Genomic DNA, 17,642 nt, shown 5'->3' with positions numbered 1-17,642 from the left:
AATTGGAGATAAAGGATACTACAGATACAGTTAAGTCGGCTTCATATCTTGACTTACATCTAGAAATTGACAATGAGGGTCGGTTGAAAACAAAACTTTACGACAAAAGAGATGATTTCAGCTTTCCAATTGTGAACTTTCCATTTCTAAGTAGCAACATTCCAGCAGCACCTGCATACGGGGTATATATCTCCCAATTGAAACGATATTCCCGTGCTTGCATTTCCTATCATGATTTTCTTGATAGAGGGTTACTGCTCACAAGGAAGCTATTAAACCAAGAGTTCCAAATGGTGAAGTTGAAATCATCCCTTCGTAAATTTTACGGACGCCATCACGAGTTGGTTGACCATTATGGAATAACCCTTTCATGAATGTGACCTACCGAATTAGACTATTTACCGGATTTGTAATCACATAAGCAACACAACGGGTGCCACATGTGGAGCAGGATCTGCTTACCCTTCCGGAGCACCTGAGATCACCCCTAGTTTTTGGTGGGGTTCGTGTTGTTTATTCTTTAGTTTTCTATGTTGTGTCATGTGTACTATTGTTTTTCTGTTTGTCTTTTTCATTTTTAGCCATGGCGTTGTCAGTTTGTTTTAGATTTATGAGTTTGACTGTCCCTTTGGTATCTTCCGTCCCTCTTGTTGTTTAGATAAATACTTACGACATCAGAAATTATTTTTCATACAAAATTAGTTTAACCGCCGATACATCATTTTCAATCCATCATACTTTGCATTGGCAAAAGCCAAATTGTCCGGTATGGAACCAGTCTCAGATTAACAAAGGGAAGTAATTTGTTTAAAAAGTTTGTAATAACAGAATCAAATCGGACCAAACATTTTGCCTTATTTTGCATTAGAAATGCACAGAAGACTAAGTTGATGGTATACATGCATTGGTTTAAGAATGGGATAAACATTACTTTTAACGAGTGACTCACTTTAAATATTGGTTTTATCGTGCAAAAAAACAAAAAAGAAGACAATTTTCATTCCAAATGTAATTAAGATTAATTGTATCGATGTATACCACCAGGACCAGTGCATCTATCCATTTTCAATGATTTTAATCTGAGGAATCTGCTCTAATTTCTGCATGATGACATTTTCAACCTTTCAAGCAACTGTGAAGTGCTGCAATATATTTTTAAGCAGCACATAAACAGTTATTAGAGAGGTACTTTCAGCTGAAACGAGAAAATATATTAGTTTTGAAAAAACACTTTATACACTAAATAAAACATTTCAGTATCTCTTTTTATAAATTTTTTTTAGTGTTATAATATTTTTTTTGAATTTTACATTTGTTAGAGATACATGAAGTACCGGTACCTTATCCCGGCCTCGTGTTTCTTGTTTGTACACCTGATTTCTCACACAGTCTATTAAAAAATAAACAGGGACTAAATTTAAAGTCAGTCCGGAGATTTTAAAAAAAAATATGTGTTCCAGGGTTCACGTTCCCCTTTTCTTGCCCACTCTTCATGTTCTTTGTATGTACTTCATGTCCAGGTAAATGAAATGTGAGGTGAATATCAACTAAGGTGTGATCAAGTATAAAAAATCAAATGACACTCTCTCTAAAAGAACAGATATTATGAAACCATATAACATTTTAGTTCCAGGAAAATATCTTAAGAAGGTGGAAATAAAATTATGTTATGTTTGTTCCAAAGAACTTATTACCATTCAAAGACTTGTTCCAGGGGGAACAAGTATTATGGGAACAACAATCATGTTCACACCACTATGAGAATAAAAAGTTTTCTGGCTTTTGGCTTCAGTTGGAAAAGTTTTAAGATCTGTCATACACTAGATGTGTAAAAGTTAAATGCATTTTGTGTTTCAGAAAGATAATTTCTACAGAGGCGGATTCAGCCATATACATTATTAGATAAAGAACTTGTGTTATGATGAATCTTGAAAAATAAGTGATGAAAACTGCATTAATATGACCTCAATTGGAGATATAACCCAGAGCCCAGAGGTGGATTTAAGGGGGGAGCAGGGTGTTATTTCTGAACAATTGGTGGAATATAAAGGGAACACAGACGGATAAACCCATTTTAAAAAGGGATTCCTAACCCGGGACAAAAAGGGGGGATTATATAGGGAACACAAAATCTTACCGCTTTTGAATCCGCCACTGTGGAATCACTGAAGAATGACTAGAGAGGGCCCCTACTTTATGAAAATTTCTAGATCCAACCGGGTCTGTGATAAATTTAAATCTAAATAAGCTATTGTTATTTATTACATTAAGTAGGTCAACAGCTCATCTAGCTAATAAATATATTGTTGTGCCTTTTTATGTATATGGCTCGTTGTAGATTAACATCTAAGAAATAGTTAAATTCATGTTTATGATTTGTGTCATTATTGTTTCATTATTGTAACAATTATAAAAATCATTGTAATAACGTATTGAAGCACGTGAGATTCATTGCTATAAAAAAAAAACAGCTTACGCCCGACGTCTTGTGTGGAAGTTTTATGCAATAATCATAAATAGTTTCTGAGGAAGTTTTAAGCAATAACCATTTATTGTTTTTGAGACACGGTGGGACATGTGAACCCCCCCCTTTCCCACCCTGTTTTATTTTACAAATATCACTAAAATAAAATTTTGAATCAAACCAAAAAGTATACAGATCTTTAGATTAATATAACAAAGAAGTGTGTAAAGTTTTAAGCAATAATCATAAATCGTTTTTGAGATACGGCGCGACATGTAAAAAAACCCTCCCCCTTTTAACAAAATACTCAAAAACTCAAAAAGGAAATTTTGAATCATCACCAAAAAATATACAGATATTAAGATTAATATAACTAAGAAGTGTGTAAAGTTTTAAGCAATAATCAAGAAACGTTTTTGAGATACGGTGCGACATGTGAAAAAAAGCACACCCCTGTTTTAGTTACAAAGTGCCGTAACTCAAAAAGTTTAAATCTTATTTTCACCAAAAAGTATACAGATCATTTGACCATCATAAGAAACAACTATATTAAGTTTCATGAAATTTGGATAAGTCGTTCTCAAGTTACGGTGCGACATGTTTACGCCGGACAGACGGACAGACGGACGAACAGACCGACGGACACCAGACATTTGTATACCATAATACGTCCCGTCAAAATTTTGACGGGCGTATAAAAAAACCTTTTAACGAGGCGTATATCGGTTTATTAATTATATCTTTTTAAACTAAGAAAGTTGGTTTTACTTAATTTAAACAAAACATTAAGGTATCTTACACTTTATCTATTTCATAAATAAAAAGCAATATATATATAATTATATATCGTTACAGTTTATGTATAGAGGGGAAATGCATACTTAAACCCCGTGCCTACTTTGGTGTTTGTACACCTGATTTCTCTAATATGACCTCAATTGGAGATATAACCCAGAGCCCAGAGGTAGATTTAAGGGGGTGCAGGGAACTATTTCTGAAAAATTGGTTGAATATAAAGGGAACACAGGCGGATCAAGCCATTTTAAAAAGGGGTTCCTAACCCAGAACAAAAAAGGGGGGATTATATAGGGAACACACAATCTTACCGCTTTTGAATCCGCCACTGTGGAATCACTGAATAATGACTAGAGAGGGCCCCTACTTTATGGAAATTTCTAGATCCGCCAGGGTCTGTGATAAATTTAAATCTAAACAAGCTATTGTTATTTATTACGTTAAGTAGGTCAACAGCTCATCTAGCTAATAAATATATTGTTTTGCCTTTTTATGTATATGGCTCTGATCTGGTTGTAGATTAACATCTAAGAAATAGTTAAATTCATGTTTATGATTTGTGTCATTATTGTTTCATTATTTTAACAACTATAAAAATCATTGTAATAACGTATTTAATCACGTGAGATTCATTGCTATAAAAAAAAAACTTTTAACGAGGCGTATATCGGTTTATTAAATATATCTTTTTAAACTAAGAAAGTTGGTTTTACTTAATTTAAACAAAAAATTAAGGTATCTTACATTTTATCTATTTCATTAATAAAAAGCAATACATAAATAAAAATATATCGTTACAGTTTATGTATAGAGGGAAATGCATACTTAAACCCCGTGCCTACTTTGGTGTTTGTACACCTGATTTCTTTAATATGACCTCAATTGGAGATATAACCCAGAGCCTAGAGGTAGATTTAAGGGGGCGCAGGGTTCTATTTCTGAAAAGTGGTTAAATATTAAGGGAACACAGGCGGATCAAACCATTTTTAAAAGGGGTTCCCAATCCAGGACAAAAAAGGGGGGATTATATAGGGAACACAAAATCTTACCGCTTTTGAATCCGCCACTGTGGAATCATTGAAAGTTGACTAGAGAGGGCCCCTACTTTATGAAAATTTCTAGATCCGCCAGGGTCTGTGATAAATTTAAATGTAAATAAGCTATTGTTATTTATTACGTTAAGTAGGTCAAGAGCTCATCTAGCCAAAAATAACAACTAAATGCATTTAATACCTATCTATTATATCTATTATACTGACAATAAACAAATAATACAAATAAAATCCTATTTGGAATTTTCATACCTTGATAAACTCGTAATATAGTGTAAATCTCAAAATATATAACTTCCATTTTCTACAGACTGTACATGATATCAAATGTCCTTCACATAACATGTGACGTATTTAATCACGTGAGATTCATTGCTAGAAAAGAAAACCCTTTTAACGAGGCGTATATATCGGTTTATTAAATATATCTTTTTAACTAAGAAAGTTGGCTTTATATAATTTAACCAAAAATTAAGGTATTTTACACTTTATCTATTTCATAAATAAAAAGCAATATATATATCAGTTTAAATGAGAAATATATGATTAAAGACCGTGCACTCTTAAGTTATATGTTTGAAGCAAGCGCATAGGTCATCATATATACGTCTTGAAATTTCGAAGTGTCGGCATTTCACGAAAATAAACGCAATTGAGCTAATTTTTGGTGCATGTGGAAGATAATGTAAAAGCCTTTAAAAATGATACCGTAATTCAATGGACAAATAAGTTTTTCATAGAGAAATATATCGCTACAGTTTAAGTATGCAGGGAAATGCATAGTTAAACCCCGTGCCTACTTTGGTGGTCATTTTTACGCACGAAATGCTGACTTTTACGCCAATAATTGATATATATATATATATATATATATATATATATATATATAAACGCCTAAAAAAGTGTACACAACAACACCAAATACAAAAAAGGTAACTATAAATGTAATTATTTATAAATATTTCGGATAACAGATATCCTTCATCAATAAGATTCGTAGATTAAACTATAACAATCTTGAAATTTATACAATGAAAAAGTCAAACCGAACATCAATTCAGACGCTTGCACCATTCTTAAAATTTGTAAAACATGACATAGGTTATATGGCTAATTACAACAGAGAGTTCAAATATATGCTTTAAATAAAAATAATAATGTGCGATATGAACTAGCACAATTCTAAAGCTTTTAAAAACGGTAACGACAGTTATGATGGTACTAGACCAATTACGTCAATAAAAATACCAAAAAACAGTACTAAACGATCTAAATTTATAAGTATTTCAAATTGACAGAGAAGCGTAGTCGCAATAAAGGTCTGAGTATTTAAACATCGCCAACAAACGGCCGTTAAAATATTATAATAATCACGGATTACAAATGTGTCGAGGTTTGTGATTTGATAAGAACAAATATATATCAGTATATATTCAGAAAACTGCCGGGGTATTTCAGACGTGTTTACCACCAAACTTCACCATAACACTTATTGCTATGTAACATAGTCAAAATCTATACAGAACCCTAAAGAATGTCAGAGGCTCACAGAGGGAAAAAGGGGGAAAATTACGTGCATCAGTTTATATACCTTTCAGTGTAATCACCAGGATTTGTCACTTCGTTTTTTTTATTTTCATTATGTCAGAAAATTTTTGATAGGAAAAAAATGTATGTAAAGTTCATATTTTTTAATCTTTCTTCAGAAGTTTTTTTTCGTTGACTTAACCTTATTTCGATGTGCACATCATTTGGTCGAGTATGATACATGTGGACGTTGGGCAGTTTAATGCAAACTATATACTGTAAGCTGGGAATGTCACAGTATATACCATACCCTGTCTGAGACCTGGATAACATATAATGTAGTGATTGATCGAGTTTCACTTATTATTATTTTTATTTTCTTGTATTTTCTTGTTTTGTTTTGTCTTTTGACGTTTCTTTTTGTGTGTTTTGTTTGCTTTTGGGTGGGAGAAGGAAAGCAGACCTATTCAAATGTTGAGGAAAAATGAAACTGAACGATCATTTCGTATTACTCAGAGAAATTAACATATTTGGGAAAAATCGAAAATGTTAGGTTTATTTATTGTAACAAGAAACAACTAAAAACGTATTCCGGGTTTTACCATATGATATCAAAATTGGTACCATGAGTGCTTTTGATGAATAACAAATTGGTTGTTGATTTAGATTATAGAATTGAATTCTTAACCTTGTTTCTTTTTTTTTCAGTGAGATCGCCGAAGTTGTAATTGATGTTATAGAAACAATAATAATCCCGGAAAATACATCGCCAGAAAATATGGTTAAGATGGTTTTGAAAAATAGCAAATTTTGGAATAAGATTTTAAACGTAACTGGTAAAATGAAAAACAGGATTATCGAGCAAAGACTTGTCAAAAGAGTTCAGGAATCAATACAAAAAATATTAGCTAGCATGATAAATTTTTCAATATCTTGTAACTTTGTACAGTATCTTGAATCAATGAAAACAGATGTTGTGGCAATTTCATCACCATTAAATGATTTAATTAAAGAAACAGAAAAATGTCATAAAAAAGTAGCCCAATTTGAGGATAACCTTTTAGTTATTGAAAACCTCGTGGGCTGTTTGACGGCAAATCATGTAGAGAAATTGATTCCAATCTGTTCATGCCTGAGTTTTTGTATATCCCGGCAAAGGAAAACATTTGATGATGATATTCTAACATTGCAAAAATTATATAATCCTAATCCATATTTAATGAGAATCATCAGTGTTGCAGACACATGCAGACGTATTGAAAAAGCATCTTCTACTTGTGTTTTTTGGAATATCGTTCGACAAGATTTGGAAAACTTCCCAGAATACGTGGATCTTACAAATATGAAATTTGTCGGTTTTGGATTTGGTGATAGTACAGTCCTATTGCTAGAGGATCAATTGTTTTCAAATTTAGTTATCACAGAGAAAATTCTCTGTAGAATATCAGAGGAGTGTATGCATCATTTCAAAAGTATCTGGTATGATTATGCCCATGCCATGAACCAGAAAATAGTTGACGCTATGGATACTTTTCATGGCACGAAAGACATGACATCAGAAATGCAAGCCGCCGAAGAAATATGCCAATTTAAGTTGCCTCCTGAAAGTCGGAATTGTTTGGTTCGGTTTTCGAGATTCAAACTATATAAGGAGACGGTTCACTTAATAAAATTAGCAGCAAAGTCTTTTCATCTTCAAGAAACATCCGTTTCCACATATTACCAAACTGTTGCAAAGTTTGAGAAAATGATGGAAGGAAAATTCTCAGACATGACATTAAAAGAAATAACTCCAGTTCTAGATCAAATTCACACTATAAGGGAAATTGTCAACATGGAGGCACATTTATCAGACATTATCAGTGCTGTCAATGAATCGTCCTTATTGCTTGATTTTTTAAGAGAGGTGATTAATGAAGATATCAGAAATCTAATTAATGCTGTTGAAGAACATTCTGAACAATATGTTAGAGAATCAACAGTCTCAGATTTGATTGAAGTGAAAAGATTTTTTGATCCAATACTTAAAGCCGATTTTACACCAAATATTGAAGAACTATTTAAACTGCTACAGAGCCAGTATCTAGAATCAGGGATACGTAAAATTCCTGAGAAAATTGGAGTATGTCGAAATCATTTGCATTCGCTTAGGGCTCTTTATCTGAATGTGGCAAACAGAGGCGAGCACACCATGGATTTGATCAACAACATTGTGCTCAATGGAACTTTTCATTTCATACTAGATAAAAAAAGGTGTATAGTGCTTGTACTATACGATAAGGAGAAAATCAAACATGATGCAATTGATTTATATGACTTACGGAGTAGAGCTCTTCTAATGAAGAACACTGACAAAAAAGTCGAATCCGAACAGAAGGTTCAGACGAAAGAAAAACTGGAAAAATTTGTTTTTCTCATAGATATTGCATTCGAAATAAAAGCCATATGTCTTAACCTGAAACTAGCCGGTCATTTTGATTTTGCGTGTTATGAGAAAAAATGCGGAAGAGATGAGATGTTGTCACTGAAAAATACATTGAACAAAGAATTTGATGATTGGACAAAAGATGTTAAGGTTATTCGTGCAAAGTATTTCTATATGAATTATTTATTCTCAGATCAGCTGTATGATCTCTATTTGTTCTTAAAAGGATATGCAAATGCAGATACAAAGAATAGACAATGCGTTATTGCAGTTCTGAATTATATGGGACTTCCTACTGACCATTTATTACAGATTCAAATGATCTATCAGGAACAGGAAAAATTATCCGATGGTCCTAACAACTACCGAACAGCTCTTGAAAATATCGGGAAAACATTAGATCTTGTGGGCAAATCAACAACATTAGATATTGCTGGCAAACCAAAAACATTAGATCTTGTGGGCAACCCAACAGCATTAGATCTTGTGGGCAAACCAACAACATTAGATCTTGTGGGCAAACCAACAACATTAGATCTTGTGGGCAAACCAACAACATTAGATATTGTGGGCAAACCAACAACATTAGATCTTGTGGGCAAACCAACAACAGTAGATATTGTGGGCAAACCAAAAACATTAGATCTTGTGGGCAACCCAACAACATTAGATCTTGTGGGCAAACCAACAACATTAGATCTTGCGGGCAAACCAACAACATTAGATATTGTGGGCAAACCAACAACATTAGATCTTGTGGGCAAACCAACAACATTAGATCTTGTGGGCAAACCAACAACATTCGATCTTGTGGGCAAACCAACAACATTAGATATTGTGGGCAAACCAACAACATTAGATCTTGTAGGCAAACCAAAAGCATTAGATATGGTGGGCAAACCAATACTTACTACTAAAAGAAATCTTAAATTCATTGGAGAGGATAAACGGGCTCCATTTTTGGAGAAAGTTCAACCTGGACAACCATATTTTGCGTGGTTGGATGATAACAGTCAATTAGTTATCAAAGTTTTATTGGCATTGTATCACAACACAACCAATATTCTTCCAGAAGCAAATCAAGTGGTATTCTGCTCAGAAGAAACAACATATGAGGAGATAGATCTACTCATACAGAGGTGCATTGAATCTTCAAAAAGATCACAAGCAAAAGAAATATCACAAACAAAGAAAACTTCACAAATAGAGGAAACATCACAAACGAAGGAAACATCACAATCAAAGGAAACATCACTAACAGAGGGAACATCACTAACAAAGGAAACACCACGAACAGAGGGAATATCACTAACAAAGGGAACACCACGAACAAAGGAAACATCACTAACAGAGGAAACATCACTAACAGAGGGAACACCACTAACAAAGGAAACACCACGAACAAAGGAAACATCACTAACAGAGGGAACATCACTAACAAAGGAAACACCACGAACAAAGGAAACATCACTAACAGAGGGAACATCACTAACAAAGGAAACACCACGAACAAAGGAAACTTCACTAACAGAGGAAACTTCACTAACAGAGGAAACATCACTAACAGAGAAAACATCACTAACAGAGGGAATATCACTAACAAAGGAAACACCAAAAACAGAGGAGACATCACAAACGAAGGAAACACCAAAATCAGAGGAAACATCACAAACGAAGGGAACATCACAAAAAAATAAAACTTCACTATCAAAGGAAACATCACAAACAAAGGAAACATCACAAACAAGTGAAACATCACAAACAGAGGAAACTTCACTAATAGAGGAAACACCACAGACGAAGGAAACACCAAAAACAGAGGAAACATCACCAACAAATGAAACATCACAAACAAAGGAATTATTTTCAATAGTTAATATAGAGTTCCTGAAACGAGAAGTGCAAATAAATTTGCATAACAGAATTCGAAATCTTTCGGAAGATGCCAACGGAACCTTTTTATTATGCTTATTCTGTCGTGGAAGTGAAACCTCTCCCTTTTTAGACAAATTCAAAGATTCCCTTTTAAAACTTTCTCCAATATCAGAAATTAAGATGGTTGAATGCTTTAAAAAACATTGCAAACATGTTTTGGTTGTCACATCTGATATACCGGGTGCAGGCAAGACTGAACTTATTCAAAGTAAATCAATTAAGAACAGAAAACGGTGCGTCACCATACACATAAGTGGACCATTCAATAGAATGCGAATCATAGAAGGACTATTGAAATTGGAACTTAAATGTTATCACGCTTTGCATATTGATATTGGAATAGTTTCAGATTCATTTGGTCTTGACCTATTTTTCTTCCAGTTAATTATTATGAGGTTTGTTTCCGCTGGTTCTACGGCTTATGCTCTTTCATGTGAATATGTATATATAGAAATAGCAAATTCGGTTAAAAATGAACTGTGTGATTCTCTTTCTACACTAACATCATTTCAAAGAGAACATTTAAAATGGAAGGAGTATGAAGATTTGAAAGTAAGCATTGACATTAACAGCCCAATGCAGGTTGTTTGTTGTTATTTGAAAGAACTAGATCAAGGTTTGATAGACAAGAAAAATCTTTATTTCAATGGCCCCGATGCAGTGAAGCCTTTTAGTACTGCAACCAGAGTTCATTTTTAAAAACTTTAATGGTCCGGAAGAACACACACCTAAATTATATATCGATGGAAAGACGAAAACGTGTATAATAAGAAAAGTTGGGTCGTAAAAATCCAGAGTGGTCACAATTTTGTGAAATTGAGGTCAAAGGTCAGACCTAAAAATATCAACATTTCAACCACAAGGACAAAAAGGAGAAATATTCTGATATTTATTCAATAGAATGCTACAAAAACGATTCAATCATAAGCATATGGTATAAACGATGTTAAAACGACAAATTTGACTACTTATATGAAAAGCTGCCATTAAAAAATGGCGTTGATTTGGAACCTTCTGATTTTTTTCCATTTAAGACATAGCAAAAGAAGAAGTGGCCTTGACCTTTTCACATCCATAAACTTTCATATTGTGTATAGTATTTCACTATAGTATATTACAGAATTATTTTCTAAAGTATAAAACACCAGTTTATCAAATTATTTCAATATTTTTTCTATCTTTGAAAAAAACAAAATTCAAGCGCTGAAACAGTGTTTTTAATTTTGCATCTTAAAGGTTGTGTATTTTGTGAAAATTAGTATCTAGTTATAGATAAACACATATTGTGTATTTGCAAAGTCTAGACAGGGCAGCTATAACACAAAATATACTATAGTCACACGAGGCGAATGCGAGGTTTAAATAAAAAATGAGTGTAAAACAAAGTCAGTTTGGTGCATGAACTTTTTTTCAGTGGGATAATCCTGGTAAAAAAGTTAACTCATTAATTTTTTAAGGAAAGGATGAAAAATTATACAATGCAATGCCAATTTTCTAATGTTGTAATTCAAAATCAGTCATGGTCCTTATATAACTTTTAAAAGTGACACACAATAGCTCAAGTATTCATAAAATAGGGACATGAATCAATCTCTTAGTCATCATATGCGGATTCAGTACGCGTATTAGCATTACAAGACACTTCCCTTTTTTTTTATAAGAACAAGTTCGGCGTAGGACAGAGTTTGTTCAAAGCAAACATGTTTTTGAGTAAAAATGCTATCTGGAGCGTAAATATCGTCATGATTCGGTCAACCTCGTCAGATATAGTCTTACATTTGCATAGGAAACACAAAAGAAATGTGAGTACAAAGTTTCGATCAATGTTAGTGACCCATATTCCCATATGCATATGCATGATGTATCTGCACTGCCAATCCAAAATGTAATGTGGCGAATGTTGCTACAGAAACGATTGATTTTGTAATAGCCATCCATATACGAATTTTTGTTATCTTTAGGGACAATATACGGTTCAGAAGCGCCTTTGTGTTATTTTTATCAATTAACTAACAAATGAACTTTTGAGCCTAGGCTCCGTGTTGAAGACCGGACCGTGACCTATAATGGTTTACTTTTATAAATTGTGACTTGAATGGTGTGTTGTATCATTGGCACTCATACCACATCTTCCGATATCTATTAACAAGCTATGCATTTCCATAGAAATACCAAAACGAGGACATAGCTCATAAGAGCACTGGTGGCAGGGTGAAGTAATTGTTCTTCTTTTAATGTATCCTTAATATTTTCAGACACACCTTGGTGTAATTCTGAAAGTCTTAACATAGACTTCAATTTTCCTGCAGCAGATATGGCATCCCCTAAATTGAGTTCAGAGCTAAACTCTTTATTTCATATCCCTTGGCCCCACTGTGTCTGAATTGTAAGGTGTCACAATATCTAGTTACATGTAGTTCTGGAGTTTGGCAGTTTGGTAAGCATCAGAGACAATCTCGGGTAAAATTGATCGGTATATATAAAGGATGTGCTACATGAGAAAGGCTTTTTTTTTCATGGAAGAACAAATCACATCACTAACAATCGTTATTAATGAACTGACAGCAAGTTCAAATTCTAATTTTTCAGTAACTGTTTTACTTAATTGCACAGGTGTTGACTTCAATAAGTACTTGGTTATGCATGGATAAATGATTACTCACATTAACAAGCACAACTTAAAAGACTGTCAACACGTTTAGAGGACTCAGTTTTGTGTAGTTTTCTTGGTTTTTTTTTAAAGTTTTGTCTTTTACACAAAAACCTTGTTTTCATATCCAAACTACAAGGAAGAAACTGAGCGCGAGATCGTATAATAGTGTCAGGTTGTGAGGACACATGTCGATCAGTTTGATCACATGTATGGATTTCTGTTGTTTCTAATTTAAAGTTCCCCAAGGGTGACTGGGGAAACGAAATGTGGTCACTTGGTCTTCTCCCGACCGGCTGTAAAACGAAGTGGGGCGTCCGTTTGGCTGTGCGGGATGTATCAAGTTCGCAGTCACGTCCGGTCAGAATGGGGACGTTAAGTCTGATGCCTCGTGTAAAGGGAGTGTCACGTTCTTTGCATGTTAAAACCCTTGCATCAACTCTTTGAGGAGTCCGAAGGTGGCCTGTTGCAATGGAAAATTTCTGTCCCAATCCAATATACCATCATTTTCCAGTGGCAGTCTACATTTTCCCGATCATCATCCCGAATGGCCTCTGTTATGACAAAACCTACCTATTGTTTTTATTGTTAACTTGCTATCGTCCTGAACATGCATGAAATATTTGTCACTGGACGTTAAGCAACCAACAATCAATCAATCAATCTAATTTAAAGACGCACCAATTTTGCCTTCTGGTGCAAGTCTCATAACATCACTGATGATTCGCCCACGGAAAGCAGAATATTAAGAGAAGTTGGTTTTAGCATCACCTTGTCACACACCAAATCTCTGCGAATCTTCAATAGTACTTTTCCCCCGACCACTTGCATGCATATTAATTGCTCTGAGGTTAAACATTGACATACAATGTATTTTCACACAATGTTAACTATAGTCATTATCCGGAAAAACCTCTTATCCGAAGGATTTGGTTAACTTTTATATAAAGTCAAAATTTTATTAACAAACATATAACTTATTTACAGAAAATACACGAAAGAACTACTATATATATTCAAATCACTCAAAAATAAATTAACTTCTCCTACAAAATCTACATAATCACATCGAAACTATCAAATTGATGGTGAAGGAAAAAATAAATGATGGAGCTGATTGACGGATAGGAAATTTCCGTAATTAAAAAAGGTACAAATGATGTTTTTATTTTTGAGTTTTTGACAAAATTGTTTGGAATTTGCCCAACAAAATTTGCATGCAGTATCGCAATAATATGTTTTGTCCTCTCAAATGTCAAATACTATTTTTGAATCATATGTTTTCTCGTTTTCAAAGAAAAACGCGTTAAATTTCTACCTAAAAAACAGCTAACTTTAAGTTTGAAAGTTTTACTAGGAGATGGTATTATATTTATGTCTTCATCATTCCGATGATCCTTGATGATATGTGGATAGAAAATATTTACGAAAATAGCGGGAAATTTAACCAAAAAATATATTTTTGGATTTTAAGGTAACTACCCAAAACCGTAAATTGTGGAGTACCCCCATTAAAGGGATAAAATACAAAAATGTGACCATAGAAACTTTTTACGACCCGACGGAAATTAAAATATTGATATTATTCTATCCATTAAAACAATTTGCAGCCGTGTGTTATTCCGGACCATTAAACTCGTTAACTAATCGTCTTTTTCGATGTCAGTTGCAGTACTATTTGTCACAATTGGAATGTAAAAAAATCTTATGCCAAAAATTCAATACATCAGATGATATGTCTTATACATTAGTGAACATTTTCATACGCGTTCTTGCTGATCAATTAAAAAAACTGTCATCAAGTGTATACTTTCAAACTTCTACATTGGAAGCCATTACGGGTGGAGATAAAAAATCAACAGTAAGATCGGAAATAGTTAAAGCTTTAGTTGATCTTGCAGGAATCTTTTCAATAAGGTCAGTTCACTCGTGCAGGAAATTTCAAGCAGCTTTTCTTTCACGTAGTGGTGAAAAAAACTTAAATGTTGCGAAAATATTAGCAGAAAGAGTATCTGGCATGATTCGATGGGATGAAGGCAATCATTTAATGATTCTTTTCAATAAGGACATGCAAAGCATATCTGCCATATATAGACATCTCAGTGAGGTCCCAAAATTCATTAAACAACTTGTAGAGAGTCAGATGCAAACACCGTTAGTCAGCTTCGATTTAAAAAAGACAACGGAACTAGAAAACTTGCTCATTCAATTAACGAGGTTGTCAGATACAGCGACATCCATGAAGCTAGCTGCTGAACTTCGTAAGGCATATGTATTAACACCTGACAATGTATTGAAAATGATATTAATTTCCATGAGAATAAATACAAGGATACCGGTCATCATTATGGGCGAGACGGGATGTGGAAAGACCTCACTGATACAGTATTTGGCAAACTTGTGTGGCATCATTATGGACAATTTTAGCATACATGCAGGCACTTCTGAAGTTGAAATTTATTCCAGATTAATTCTTGCAAGTGAAAACGCGTTGAAAAATGTTAACGAGGTGCACTGGTTATTTCTTGATGAAATAAACACTTGTGATCACCTAGGAATAATCACAAGCGCTATATGTCACAGGTTTTGCAACAATTACCAGCTTGCCCCAAATCTCGCACTATTAGCAGCATGTAATCCATACAGACTGCGTAGAGAAGATTCTATTTACACAACAGGACTACAGAGCAAAATTAAAACAGACAACTTATCACCATTAGTTTACCGGGTGCATCCTCTACCAGAAACTATGATGGATTTTGTCTGGGATTATGGAAGTCTAAGTCAAAAAGATGAAGTGGCGTATATTACGAAAATGGTTGAAACAGTCAAATTCGAGGACTTGTCAGAAAAATTCACAAATGTCCTGGTTCTGTCTCAAACATTTGTAAGGGAAAAGGAAGGAAATGATTATTGTGTTAGTTTGCGTGATGTTGATAGATGTATAAGACTTGTTGTATGGTTTTTTCATAGTTTTCTGAAAAAGAAAAATGACAATATGAATATAGAAACCAGACAGACCAATTCCATAGTACTCAGTTTAGCCATTTGTTATCACAGTCGTTTTGGAGATGATGCTACCCGAGAAGAGTATCGAAAAAAATCTTCGGCTACGATGTCTTTGTCCGCAGATGATCTAGAAAACATCATATTGGATGAACAAAGATATATTTTGCAAAAAATGGAATATTTACCAGAGGGGACGGCTTTAAATATAGCATTACAGGAGAATGTCTTCATGCTATTAGTTTGCATTCTAAGTAAAATTCCTATCTTTTTAGTAGGCAAACCTGGTTGTAGCAAATCATTATCAATTCAACTTCTTCGTAGCAATCTTCGTGGGAAAGATTCTTCAAACGAGTTTTTTAAAGGCATGCCACAACTATTTTGTGTTTCTTTTCAGGGATCAGAATCATCAACTTCTGAGGGGATCATTAAAGTATTTGAAAAGGCTAAAAAATACCAACAGCACAATGATGAAAATGATGTTTTACCCGTAGTTATATTAGATGAAATAGGATTGGCAGAGGTTTCACGGTTTAATCCATTGAAAGTTCTTCATGAATTACTTGAGCCAGGAAGTGGAAAATTTTTGAACATAGCAGTTGTTGGAATTTCCAACTGGGCCTTAGATGCAGCCAAGATGAATCGAGCCATTCACCTGTCACGTCCAGATATGAATCCAAAAGAAATCATGCTCACAGGTCAATCTATTTGCACAAGTATAATGACTAATACAGAGAAGGAAGGGGGATTCGGAATTTCATCGGAAACGTTAAATGAAATTGCAGAGAAATTAATAAACGGTATTGCATGCGGCTATTATGATTATTATTCAGAAACACAGAAGTTAACAAATTTTCATGGTCTTCGTGACTTTTACTCTCTGACAAAATATATTGGTCGCAAAATGGGAAATATTCTTTCCCCAGGTCAGACAAAAACGACAGAAGTGATACTTATCGGAATACTTCGCAACTTTGGTGGAATACCAACAGAACAAAATCAGATATTAGAAACTTTCTCAAAGTACATACCTTGTATAGCTTCAACACCTGTTCCTGTTCTTAGACTGATACGTGAAAACATCAAAGACAAAACAAGTCGCCATCTTATGTTAATTACCAGGGGTAATGTGGTAATAAGTGTCCTCGAACGCGAATTAAATGAGATGAAACTGCCTTTTGATATAATATTTGGAAGCAACTTTGAAGAAGATTTGAATGATGATTATAATTACCGGATTCTAAGTCGTATTATTCTATGCATGGAACAAGGAATGGTTTTGATAATGAAAGATTTGGAGGCAATATATGGTAGCTTGTATGATATGTTAAACCAGAACTACACAGTTGTAAGTAAACAGAAAAACTGCAGGGTAGCACTTGGACATTACAGCAACCCAATGTGTCATGTTCATGATAACTTCAAGTGCATTGTTTTAATAGAAGAATCGAAGCGTGATTATTCTGACCCCCCATTTCTAAATAGATTTGAAAAGCAGTTTCTGCAATTAACAGATTTATTTGAAGCAGAAAAAATGCAGCCAGTTGTAGCGAGGATTACAGACAAAATAACTAGTTTGTGTAACATACCAAATTATTCTTTCATTCCAGAAGACGTAATTCCATCATATAGTTTGGATCTCATTGTGTCTTTAGTTGCTCGTCTGTTCAAAACAGTAGGGGAAGAGCATATCGAAGACAATGCGTTTGCCAGACTGTTATGGCTTTTTCCACCAGAAGTGATTGTACGTGCAAAAGAAAGTAAATATGCTTTATCAAAAAAGAACTT

General features: G+C 34.0%; 2 protein-coding genes and 1 long non-coding RNA gene across 3 annotated transcripts; 2 read left to right on the top strand and 1 right to left on the bottom strand.

The window, feature by feature from the left end:
- Positions 1–994: 994 nt before the first annotated feature.
- On the bottom strand, positions 995–4,995 carry LOC143046895 (uncharacterized). Its single transcript, XR_012969296.1, has 2 exons — positions 4,564–4,995; positions 995–1,195 (listed from the first exon to the last, which is right to left on the bottom strand). It is a non-coding gene; the product is annotated as an uncharacterized LOC143046895 (long non-coding RNA).
- A 2,569-nt stretch (positions 4,996–7,564) lies between these two features.
- LOC143045022 (uncharacterized) lies at positions 7,565–8,787 on the top strand. Its single transcript, XM_076217303.1, has 2 exons — positions 7,565–8,668; positions 8,745–8,787. Exons 1-2 carry the CDS (start codon positions 7,586–7,588, stop codon positions 8,769–8,771), a joined length of 1,110 nt encoding a protein of 369 aa, XP_076073418.1. The 5' UTR covers positions 7,565–7,585; the 3' UTR covers positions 8,772–8,787.
- A 364-nt stretch (positions 8,788–9,151) lies between these two features.
- LOC143046555 (E3 ubiquitin-protein ligase rnf213-beta-like) lies at positions 9,152–16,924 on the top strand. The gene is made up of 3 exons (XM_076219714.1): positions 9,152–10,135; positions 14,515–16,654; positions 16,920–16,924. The coding sequence occupies exons 1-3, from the start codon at positions 9,152–9,154 to the stop codon at positions 16,922–16,924; spliced, it is 3,129 nt and encodes a 1,042-aa protein (XP_076075829.1).
- Positions 16,925–17,642: the final 718 nt, after the last annotated feature.

The sequence above is a fragment of the Mytilus galloprovincialis genome, chromosome 9 (genome assembly GCF_965363235.1).
Source record: "Mytilus galloprovincialis chromosome 9, xbMytGall1.hap1.1, whole genome shotgun sequence".
NCBI lineage: Eukaryota > Metazoa > Mollusca > Bivalvia > Mytilida > Mytilidae > Mytilus > Mytilus galloprovincialis.
The sequence above is the reverse complement of the archived record's forward strand: the minus strand, read 5'-3'. Positions and strand labels throughout refer to the sequence as shown.